Source organism: Telopea speciosissima, chromosome 6 (genome assembly GCF_018873765.1).
Source record: "Telopea speciosissima isolate NSW1024214 ecotype Mountain lineage chromosome 6, Tspe_v1, whole genome shotgun sequence".
Lineage (NCBI taxonomy): Eukaryota > Viridiplantae > Streptophyta > Magnoliopsida > Proteales > Proteaceae > Telopea > Telopea speciosissima.
In genome coordinates this window covers 803,777-816,399 of record NC_057921.1, presented here as the reverse complement: position 1 = coordinate 816,399, position 12,623 = coordinate 803,777, and the positions used below count along the sequence as shown (strand labels likewise).

Genomic DNA, 12,623 nt, shown 5'->3' with positions numbered 1-12,623 from the left:
GACCCATTACCACTTACGTCCTAGTTTATGTTGATGACATTTTGGTTACAGGTAACCAGGGAACACATATCACAGATTTTCTCTCTAAGCTAGCCAAAGAATTCTCCATCAAGGATCTCGACCCTCTCAGCTTCTTCCTTGATGTCGAGACTATATATCAACCGGGTGGAGTTTTGCTATCACAGTCCCGGTACATATCTAACCTATTACAACGTGCTAGCATGACAGATTGTAAACCAGTCTCCACTCCTACACCATCAGCATCAACTTCAGTGGGTGCTCTTATGACCGACCCCACTTTGTATCGATCAATTGTTGGCACTCTATAGTATATCACACTCACGTGCCCTGATGTCTCTTTCTCCGTCAATCGGGTTTGCCAATACATGCACGCCCCTACCAAGGATCACTAGACTATGGTGAAACGTATCCTATGGTATCTCAACGGTACTCATGAACATGGACTCTTTTTTACTAAATCCAACAGCACCCAATTACAGGCGTTCTCTGATGCTAACTGGGCTGGTGACAGTTCCGATAGAAAGTCCACGGGCGGTTATGCTATCTATATGGGTCCTAATTTAATCTCTTGGACCTCGAAGAAACAGAAGACCGTGGCCCGGTCCTCAACCGAGTCTGAGTATAAGTGATTGGGCTGGAATCTTAGATAGAAATCACTATTTATTTACGGTTTTTATTTGAATATTTATGAAGGATTTGATACTGTTATGTGATTTCTATGATTGCAGGCCTGGAAGGAGAAAAGCATGAATCAGTGATAGAATCAGCCCCCTTAGTCGATTTTGGATGTTTACCAGCTAGGTCAAGGGTCCGCATGTGTGCAAATCTTCATCTCAAGGGCATTATCGCAATTTGACATCTCAAGAAAAATCGATATTGGACTCATTGCATCAGAATAATTAAATGGTTAACATTTAATTCTTGGGTCGAATCGATTCGGGTCAAGGAAGGAGGGATTATGGCAAACAAAATAGATTATGACAAAGTTGGGAAGTGTGAAGAAAGACAAAAAATAAAATAAAAGAAAGAAGAGATGTGAAGAAAGACAAAAAATAAAATAAAAGAAAGAAGAGAGAAATCTACTCCCACGTATCTCTCTCTCTCTCTCTCTCTCTCTCTCTCTCTCTCTCTCTCCTTCTAGTTTGTTAATTCAAAAACTCTTAAACATCTTTTTACTTTTTTTTAAGTCATCCCATCGCACACGTTCCCTCCCTCTCTCTTACTCTCCTAGTCGAACCCAATTCCCTTGGATAATTTTTTCGGTTTTTTATTTCAAAACCCATATCATTTCTCCCCTAAAAAAGAGGGATGGATTTCAAAAAGAAGGGAGACGGATTGGATTTCAAAAGGAAGGGGGGAGATTTAAAGAGGGGATATATATTCAACAAGGGAGAAAAGGAGGGGAGTTCGTCCTTAGTTTTTTGAGAGGAGGCTAGCTCTACGGTTTTGGGAGAAGAAGACTAGAAGAAGAAGAAGAAGAAGAAGAAGAGGAGAGGAAGAGCAGCTACCATCGCCATTGCTGTCATTGCTTCTACTCTCTTGTTCCCTCTAATTCCTTGGCTTGTATCCCTAACTTCTCTTTATTTCACTTATGTTAAATGAGTAACTAAACTTGCTGCTGTTTATGGGAAGATGATACTTTAAGGATGATTTAATTATTCATTCTCTTTTATTATTGATTGCTTGGAAAAGACTTAGGCATCTCATTGTGATTTTTGTGTAATCATATTTACATCTAGTTGATACGGTATACCTGAGTGGATTGTGTGTACCCGAGTTCTTTGAACTTTTGATTCATTGTAGCGATCGGACGACAATTTTGCCAAGATACTTTATACCTAGAAGGGACTCTATTTTATGTGGTTGTCATAGGGCTTGTAGTCGCCATGAGCTGAATATGAGAGAGTTTGAATGATGAATCTGAATTAAAGTTGATTCAACCTAAAAACAGTATTTTCTCACCATCTTTTATTTGATTTAATCAGTTGCTAGTGTTAGCTTTAATTTAATTAATTTGCATTTTTAGTTCCACCTTAGACTTGATTTAATTTTGTGCAACTTAGCCTCTGTTTCCCGTAGTTCGATACCCGTACTTTCCACTGTATTAGTGTTTAGTTAGGTTTATTTTTTATTGGTTCAACGACTCGATCAAATTTTGGCGTCATTGCCGGGGAACTAGAGCACGATTGCTAGAGTTTTATCGAGTCTTTTAATGGTCTTTCAATAGCTTGCTTTAATATTTATTTCTGATTTTCGTTTTAGGTACTTCAGATTTTTGCATCTCTTAGTTTAATAGCCTACAGTAGCATTAATTTTGATTTTTTTTTTTTTTTTTTTTTTTGTGTTAACATAGCTTAATTTACTATTCATTCTGAATTTGTCTTTAGTATTAGTGATAGGCTCACGGTTTATTTTTTTGCTGTAGGTATTGAATCGTTGGAGGTTGTTTAAGAGGGGATACGGTTCAGCTGGAATTGGTTCTTTCAAAAAGACACCGATGCAGTCCGGATAGCCTCTGTGATATTCTCTAACTTTTCTCTTTATTTTTCTTTTAATAGCTAATTTCAGCCTTGTATGATTCGGTCCCACGCTGGCTTAGTTACCCTTGTATGCTTCGGTCCCATTCAACTTTAGGATTGACCTTGGTACGCTTCGATCCGTGCTAGTTTAGGATTTCATTTTATTTAGGGTAGTTTAATTTAGGGTAGTTTAAACTTTTCATTTTTTAAGGATAGTTTTAATTTTAGTTTTAATTTACATGTGTAATTTTCATTTTAAATTTATTATGTAATTTTTCTTTACCACTTTTGGAATTTTCTTTTTCTTTTGATATAGGTTACCCTTGTATGTGCGCTCCCGCGAGCTTAGTTGCCCTATTTTGATCGGTCCCACATTAGGACATTCGACCCTACACTTACTACGTTTGGACCCCGATAGCTAGGTTGATACACTTGTATGCTCGGTCCCAGCCTAGTGTAGCTTGGTCAGTGTATGCTTGGTACGCGCTCAGCCCGACCTGACCTATTAGATTTTGACCCCGAAATTGAACATACTTGTAGGAGGATTAGACACTGTATCAGGATGGGTGATGAGGCAAACCCACAGGCCAGGCCACTGAGTGATCATTTCACTCCAACTGCATACCAGCCCCGAACCGGCATTAGGCTACCTACAATTGAGGCTGCTCATTATGAAATCAAATCAAGCATTATCCAGATGCTGCCATCGTTCTATGGACATCATAATGAAGAGCCTTATAAACACTTGGATGAGTTTTTGGAGATTTGCTCTACAGTAAAATTCCAAAACCTCCTGAGGACGCCCTAAAACTATTGCTATTTCCATTTTCCCTCAAGGATAAAGCCAAGCATTGGCTGCATTCCTTGGATTCTGCACAAGTAACCACATGGGCGGAAATGCAACAGTAGTTTCTGAAGAAATTTTTCCCAATAGGCCGAACCAATACCATTAGAAGGGCCGTCACCACCTTCTCCCAGAATTGTGGTGAAGAATTTCATGAGTATTGGGAAAGACTGAAGGAACTACTTCGGAAATGCCCCCACCATGCTATACCAAAATGGCAATTGGTACAGTGCTTCTATGATGGTCTTAGTGACCAATATCGTCAGATGGTGGATGCCTCTTGTGGAGGAACGTTTATGCATAAGAGCGAGAATGAAGCATGGGATCTTTTTGAGACCCTGAGTGAAAACTCCCAACACAGAGCTTCAGCCTCAAGGACTGACGTCCCCACGCTTGGGCAACCGAAAAAAGGTGGACTCTATGAGATCAACCAGAGTGCTGGCATAAAGGCACAGATTGACTTGCTGTAAAAAAAAAATGGACTACCTGGTGTCCGGAGGACCTGCCCAACCCCCATCAATCTCAAGGGGATTTTCTCCACTTGAGCAAGCTGAAGCTTGTGCCCTCTGTACTGACCTAAATCACTATGTGACTGATTGTTATTTAGCAGCACAATATTCTGAATTTATCCAGGAAAAGGTACAAGCCGCTCAGGGTTTTGCCAACCCGGGTAACAACCCATTTTCCAATACCTATAACCCGGGATGGCGAAATCACCCTAATTTTTCATGGAAAAACCCTCCTAATCCACCATTTAGGCCACCATTCAATGCCCAACCTAATGCCTATAGGGGTGGACAACAGCAACCTTACTCTCAACCTCAACATACCCCATCTTTTGAGAGTGAGGTAATGAAGGTGCTAAAAGGTATTGAGTGGAAAGTGGGAATCAATGACCAATTATTGCACTCCCACACTCACTCTATCAGCAAGCTAGAGACCCAGATTGGTCAACTTGCCAAAGCCGTCAATAAGAGAGAGACTGGCCAACTACCAAGCCAACCTATTGGAAACCCCAATAGTGTTCAAATAGGAAGGGGTAAGGAACAACTCCAGTCGGTTAAAGAGTTGAGGAATGGTAAGAGGGTGGAAATACATGACACACCACCTACCTATGAGGACTTCCCCTCTAATACCCCTCAACAGACCACACCAGCAGAGTCAACCCCAACCCATGCAGAAGTTGAATCAGAGGCACTGAGGCCTCTCATTGATGGGAATAAAACCATTACACCTTCTTTAGTCCATTCCTAGGAAAATATTGAGAAGCAGAATGAGCGACCAGTTGGGGAGGGACCTCAACTGGATAAGTATACACCCCGAGTCCCTTTCCCTGATGCTCTCAAAACTCCATCCTCTCCCCCATATGGGAAGCAAGGAGAGAAGATGAAGGAGATGTTGGATTTGTTTCAACAAGTCCACATCAACCTTCCATTATTGGATGCAATCAAGCAGGTTCCAGCTTACGCTAAGTTTCTGAAAGACCTATGCACTCAGAAGCGTAAGCTGAGGAACCAAACTCCCAAAACCATACACATCACAGAACAGGTAAGTGCAGTTATCACTGACCTACCCCCCAAACTGAAGGATCCTGGTACACCACTCATCTCTTGTGTCATTGGAGACCTCTCCATTGATAAAGCATTGTTGGATCTGGGGGCTAGTGTGAATATCCTACCTGGTTCGATTTTTGAGAGGTTTGGATTAGGAGAGTTGAAGTCCACTGAAGTCATACTTCAGTTAGCTGATCGTTCTGTGAAAAGACCTCATGGACTTCTAGAGGATGTTCTTGTGAAGGTAGATGATTTATACTTCCCAGTGGACTTCCTAGTCCTTGATATGGAATCTACCTCAGCCAAACTTCCCCCTATCATACTAGGGCGTCCATTCTTGGCGACCGCCAATGCTTGCATTAACTGCAAGTCAGGTGCCATGGACATATCGTTTGGGAATAAGAAGCTTCGACTAAACATCTTCAATGCATCCCTAGGACCCTACAGAGAAGACGAGTGCTTTGCTCTGGATATGATTGATGAAGCTGTATCTCAGTACACTTCCCAGATCCTTACTAATGATCCTCTGCAACTTGTGATGTCCTATGGAGCAGAAGGCTTTGATGAAGAAGCCTATACTGAAGAGGTGAACACCATGTTAGATCTTAAACCCTCTTCCGAGAAGCCTCCCTGGACCTATAGATATGAGCCTCTGCCATCCTTGGCTACATCCCCTAAGCCCTCTTCTCTGGAGTCCCCTCCACAACTGGAACTCAAGCCTCTGCCCCATACCTTAAAATATGCATTCTTGGGCAAGGAAGAGACTCTGCCGGTTATGATATCCTCTGATCTTACTGACAGGCAAGAGTCCCTCCTGTTGGAGGTTTTATCAGCTCACAAAGTCGCGATTGGCTGGTCTTTAGCTGATCTAAAGGGTATTAACCCTTCTGTTTGTATGCACCGTATCTATTGTGAAGACAGAGCCAAATCCGTGCAAGATCCACAGAGGCGCCTTAACCCTAATATGAGGGAAGTGGTGAAAAATGAAGTAGTAAAGTGGTTTGACGCGGGTATTATATACCCTATTTTGGATAGTCAGTGGGTCAGTCCAACTCAAGTTGTCCCCAAGAAATCCGAAATCACGGTAGTTCCTAACTACCAAGGTGACCTTATCCCAACTCGTACCACTACGGGTTGGCGTGTTTGTATCGACTACAGAAAGTTGAACAAGGTCACGCGTAAAGACCACTTCCCTCTGCCCTTTATTGATCAAATTCTTGAGAAATTGGCTGGGCAGAGCTACTACTATTTTCTTAACGGTTATTCGGGATACAACCAAGTCCCCATCTTTCCCGGTGACCAAGAGAAAACCACTTTCACTTGCCCATTTGGTACATTTGCCTTTAGGAGGATGCCGTTCGGGTTGTGTAATGCTCCAGCCACCTTTCAAAGGTGCATGATGGCCATATTTTCTTATATGGTCGGCCATTCGCTTAAGGTTTTTATGGATGACTTCTCCATCTTTGGGTCATCTTTTGATGAATGTCTCCACCGTCTATCTCTTGTTCTTTAGCGATGCGTGGAGCATAACCTTGTTTTGAGTTGGGAGAAGAGCCACTTTATGGTTTGTAAGGGTAATGTACTTGGTCACGTAGTGTCTTCTTAGGGCATTGAGGTAGACAAGGCCAAAGTGGATCTGATTACCAAACTACCCCCTCCCACGACTGTTAAGCAGGTCTGTTCCTTTTTGGGCCACGTCGGGTTTTACAGGCATTTCATCAAGGACTTTGGTCTCATCTCCATGCCCTTGTGCAATCTCCTTGCCAAGGATGCCCCATTTGTCTTTGATGAAAAGTGCCTGACTGCTTTCCATACCCTTGGGACTGCATTGTCTGAAGCACCTATTATCCGGTCACCAGACTGGTCTCTACCATTTGAGATCATGTGTGACGCCTCTGACTATGCCATGGGTGTTGTACTTGGTCAAAGGGTGGATGGGAAGCCATCTGTTATTTACTACGGTAGTAGATCCTTGTCTGATGCTCAGTTTAACTACACCACTACTGAGAAGGAGCTCCTAGCAATAGTCTTTGCCCTGGATAAATTTTGCTCCTATCTTTTGGGCTTGAGGGTGATAGTCTTCTCGGATCATGCAGCCCTTAGGCACCTTCTTTCAAAGCATGACACCAAGCCAAGGTTGATCTGGTGGATTCTTCTCCTTCAGAAGGGGTCAGAAAATGTTGCAGCAGACCATTTATCCCGGATTCTTCTGGATCCCTCTCCTACATCGGAGTTGGTTCGGGAAACTTTCCCTGATGAGCAGTTGTTTTTCGTTTCGTCGAAACTGACTCCATGGTACGCAACTATAGTGAACTATCTCATTGTTGGCCAATTACCTCCTGATTGGGATAAAGCAGCTCGAGATAAGTTTCTCTCTACTGTGCGATACTACTACTTGGAGGATCCAGAGTTGTTTCGATACTGTTCAGATCAGGTCGTTCGTCGTTGTGTCCCTGAGAGTGAGTTTCAGAGCATATTATCATTTTGCCATACTCTCGCCTGTGGGGGGATACTATAGTGGCAAGAAAACTGCTGCCAAGGTACTGTAGTCTAGTTTCTATTGGCCCACGTTATTTCGGAACGCACACACCTTCTGCAAGGCATGTGTGAGATGCCAACAAGTTGGCAATCTGTCCCGACGTGATGAGATGCCCCTAAGCCCTATCATAGTGGTTGAGATTTTCGATGTTTGGGGTATCGATTTTATGGGCCCTTTTCCTGCCTTCTTCGGTAATGAGTATCTTCTTGTGGCAGTTGACTATGTTTCAAAATGGGTAGAAGCCAAGGCTATGAAAACCAATGACCACAAGGTGGTTATCTCTTTCATTCAGGAGTACATTTTTAGTCGTTTTGGATTTCCTAGGGCCATCATTAGTGATGGGGGCTCTCATTTTCGACATTAGAGGGTAGGGGCTTTACTAAAGAAGTACTCTATTAACCACAAAGTGGCCACCCCTTATCATCCCCAGACATCTGGTCAGGTGGAAGTATCGAACTGAGAGATAAAACGGATATTGGAGAAGACAGTTAGACCAAACCGTAAGGACTCATCTACTCGGTTGACTGATGCTTTGTGGGCTTATCGAACTGCATATAAAACTCCTATAGGTATGTCTCCATACCGATTAGTTTTCGGTAAGGCCTGTCATCTTCCAGTTGAGTTGGAACACCGAGCATATTGGGCCATAAAGACATTTAATTTTGATATGACTCAGGCTGGTTCCACTCGTCGTCTCCAACTATCTGAATTGGAGGAGTTGCGCAATGATGCCTATGAGAGCTCACGCATCTATAAGGACCAAACTAAGGCATTTCATGATAAACACATAGTTCGGAAGTCCTTTGCGCCTAATTAGTGTGTTTGGCTCTTTAATTCTAAATTGAGTTTATTCCTAGGGAAATTGAGATCTCGGTGGGATGGGCCTTTTGTGGTTGTATCTGTCGCACCTCATGGTGCTATTGAGATCAGGAATCCACAAAATGGGAAAACCTTCAAGGTTAACGGTCAAAGACTGAAACCCTATGTTGATGGCCTTGCTGATGGTCAATTAATTGAGTCTTTAGACCTAGTGGATGTAGACTATGATTATGCTTCTGATGGACTACCCTGAGCTTTACTGTCATATGGCTGAAGACGTAAAACTTAGCGCTCTTGGGAGGCAGCCCACGTTTTCTTTATTTACAGCATTTGTTGTTTTCCTTTTTACGTTGTTTGGTGTTTTATGATTTATTTTATAGAGCCATCTCCCGTAGCAGAGTTAAAGTCTCATTGTGTTGTTATCTCCAGTGATTTCACTCGTTGCCGTACACCCACACCCTAGGTGGTTTCGTTCCTCATCCTTTGTTTCCCATATTGTTCTCTTTCTGTTATTTCTAGTCGTCATTGGGGACAATGCCATTTAAGTTGGGGAGGGAGGATTTTGAAAAAAAATTTGCATATGACTCTCTGGTTCATCTACATTCTTGAAAAACTTTCATGCATTCATTTTTATAATGATACTTTTACTTTACAGTGCATTTTACTCTAGGTTGTGAGAAAATTAATTCAACACGATGTTAAGTATTGAACCTTTATTTCTCTTACTATCATTTGTGAGCTTGCTTAATGCTTCTAAACACATAGGTCTACCCGGTTTGTGATATTTTGAATGTTTAGACAGAGCACTGCTTAGTTGTGTTCGCATCCTCTTTCTTTGAAAAAAAAAAAAAGATTATGGCAATGTTGGGAAGTGTGAAGAAAGAAAAAAAATAAAATAAAAGAAAGAAGAGAGAAATCTACTCTCTCTCTCTCTCTCTCTCTCTCTCTCTCTCTCTCCTTCTAGTTTGTTAATTCAAAAACTCTTAAACATCTTTTTACTTTTTTTTAAGTCATCGCATCTCACACATTCTCTCCATCTCTCCCATCTCACACGTTCCCTCCCTCTCTCTTACTCTCCTAGTCGAACCCAATTCCCTTGGATTATTTTTTCGGTTTTTTATTTCAAAACCCATATCACTTCTCCCCTAAAAAAGAGGGATGGATTTCAAAAAGAAGGGAGACGGATTGGGTTTCAAAAGGAAGGGGGGAGAATTAAAGAGGGGATAGATATTCAACAAGGGAGAAAAGGAGGGGAGTTCGTTCTTAGTTTTTTGAGAAGAGGCTAGCTCTACGGTTTTGGGAGAAGAAGACTTGAAGAAGAAGAAGAAGAGGAGAGGAAGAGCATCCACCATCGCCATTGCTGCCATTGCTTCTACTCTCTTGTTCCCTCTAATTCCTTGGCTTGTATCCCTAACTTCCCTTTATTTCACTTATGTTAAATGAGTAACTAAACTTGCTGCTGTTTTTGGGAAGATGATACTTTAAGGATGATTTAATTATTCATTCTCTTTTATTATGGATTACTTGGAAAAGACTTAGGCATCTCATTGTGATTTTTGTGTAATCATGTTTACATCTAGTTAGGGTAATTTGTTTCTGTGATTCATTTTAAACTACCAAGCAATAGTATTGAATTGATTCATGTGGTCGTATCGATGATACGGTATACCTGAGTGGATTGTGCGTACCCGAGTTCTTTGAACTTTCGATTCATTGTAGCGATCGGACGACAATTTTGCCAAGATACTTTATACCTAGAAGGAACCCTATTTTCTGTGGTTGTCATAGGGCTTGTAGTCGCCATGAGCCCAATATAAGAGAGTTTGAATGATGAATCTGAATTAAAGTTGATTCAACCTAAAAATAGTATTTTCTCACCATCTTTTATTTGATTTAATCAATTGCTATTGTTAGCTTTAATTTAATTAATTTACATTTTTAGTTCCACCTTAGACTTGATTTAATTTTGTGCAACTTAGCCTTTGTTCCCCGTAGTTCGATGCCCGTACTTTCCACTGTATTAGTGTTTAGTTAGGTTTATTATTGATTGGTTTAACAGCTCGATCAATAAGGTCATGGCTGATGCGTGTGCCGAGCTAACCTATTTACATTCCTTATTTGGTGAAGTTAGAATCCTTGTTCCAACAGCTCCTATCCTCTGATGCGACAATATTGGGGCCACCTACTTATCGGTGAATCCAGTCTTCTATGCTCGCACAAAGCATGTGGAGATCGACTTCCACTTCGTTCGTGATAAAGTCGCTGCCCGAGAACTACAGGTCCAGTTCATCTCAACCAATGATCAGGTGGCCGATATATTTACTAAAGCCCTCAACACCGCTCGATTCAATTTTCTTTGTGACAAGCCGTGGATTCAGCGGATCAAATCCCCACCTTGAGGGGGCGTATCAATCGAGAGATCTTCTCTCTCCAAATTTTCTCTCCAACTACCATGCACTTACCATTCTCAGCATTATCACATGTGGCAACTCCTTGGATATGAAGACTTACCATTCACAGTGTTATCATATGTGGCATTTCCTTGGATATGAAAACTTACCATACACGACGTTATCTCATGTGATAATATCTATTGGAATACCTAATTTCCTATTGTGTATTATTCTCTAGGATCTCATAAGATCACAGTGTAATCTCCTGTATATATACTCTACCATTACTGTAGAGATAATCAAGGTTAATGAATATACTATTGATTTCTAACACTCATAAAAGCTCCATTTTGAACTTTATGTTAGCTGTTCTGAGTATGCCCAGTGGTTTAGATCTTGTTCATTTCTTTTTGCTCTGTTTTTGTTCGGTTTTGGAGGAAGGGTTGTACAACCTTCTCCAACCCCTGCTTCATTCCTATTTGTTGTGATTGTGCATGTGGCTCAATCGTGTGAAGCTTCTTTCTTTCCCATGGATTCTCGGCCAAACAATTCCTCTTTTTCTTCCTTCTCCTTTGTTGAAGGTCTAAGCTCTAAAGTATTCGCGGATCATCTAATTGTAGAGTTCTCTCCTAAGCTGGATTTACCTGGCATGCATACTTCTCCAATGATTGACTCAGAGGCAGCGATTGCTGGTCGCAAACAGCCACTCGAGGGTAAATGAAGATCATGGCTCTCAACTGTCGAGGGATTGGTCGACCCTCGACTAAGCGAGAGATCCGTCAGCTTATAAATAAATACAGACCTAAAGTATGTTTTCTTTCAGAGACTAAGAAGTCCAGCTCGAATATGCTAAATTTATGTCGTTCTCTAAATTTTGCTCATTTTGAGTGTTCTCCAGCCATCAATAGAGCAGGTGGTATTACCCTAATGTGGTCCAACAATGTTACGTGTGCTGTTCTGTGGAAAAGCACATGGTGCTTACATGTGGATATGCATTTTGGGGATATTAGTCAAATCTGGACTTTTAACTTTTGTTTACATGAGCTGCATTGACCATTTAAGGGCTGATCAGTTTCATTCTCTCCTCCAACTTTCTCCTTTTATTAGAAATCCTTGGGTCCTTACTGCAGATTGGAATTCCTATCTTAGTGTTGATGATAAATTGGGGGGAAGACCGTTATCACAAAGGCAGTTGGTTCCTCTTAATGATTTTGCCAACAACGCCTGCATTTCTGCAATTAACCACACTGGTTACTGCTTTACTTGGGATAATCGTCAACAGGGTGATAGAAGAATTGAAGCTAAACATAACCGATTCTTTGTCAATTCAGAATGGTATAATTTTTTTCCCTAATGCTACGGTTTCAATGGATATAATTGCCTCATTTGATCACAGAGCCATCATTCTTCATACTGATAGAATTCCATCTCGTATTGTCAAACCTTTTCGGCTTGAAGCTTTCTGGCTAACTGAACCAAGTTTTTTTGGAAGTGGTTTCCAACTGTTGGTCTATTCCCATCTCTAGAGGCTCTCCTTCATTTAAAGTTTGCAACAAGCTCAATATCCTTCAAGTTAATCTCAAGGATTGGAACAGATATCAAATTGTTAATATTTTTCGCAAGATGGAAGAGGCTAAGGAGGACTTATCTTCTCTTTATCAAATTGTTCCTAGAGAAAGAGATAATTAGTGGTTCTTGAATGAGAAGTTTCTTTTAGCTTCTTTGAGGAAACTAGCATACCACAAAGAGATCTTGTAGCAATAGAAGTCTACAGACAATTGGATCAGGAATGGAGATAGAAATTCTAAGTTCTTTCATCTTACTACCTTGGAAAGAAGAGCTAAAAATAAGGTTAGGTTCATTAATGTGGATGGTCTTACTTTCAGACGAGCACCAAATGGGTCAAGCCTTCACAAATTTTTTCAAAGACATCTA

At 41.2% G+C, this 12,623-nt stretch overlaps 2 protein-coding genes across 2 annotated transcripts in view; both read left to right on the top strand.

The window, feature by feature from the left end:
- LOC122666184 (thylakoid lumenal 29 kDa protein, chloroplastic-like) overlaps positions 1-9,630 on the top strand; it is a 70,974-nt gene extending 61,344 nt beyond the window's left edge. Inside the window, exons 10-11 of the mRNA XM_043862325.1 lie at positions 4,858-4,866; positions 9,609-9,630. The gene's annotated coding sequence lies outside the window, so the exon portion shown is untranslated. The remainder of the gene's footprint in view (positions 1-4,857; positions 4,867-9,608) is intronic.
- On the top strand, positions 3,862-8,548 carry LOC122664442. Its single transcript, XM_043860253.1, has 4 exons — positions 3,862-4,578; positions 4,639-6,329; positions 6,648-7,396; positions 8,334-8,548. Exons 1-4 carry the CDS (start codon positions 3,862-3,864, stop codon positions 8,546-8,548), a joined length of 3,372 nt encoding a protein of 1,123 aa, XP_043716188.1.
- Positions 9,631-12,623: the final 2,993 nt, after the last annotated feature.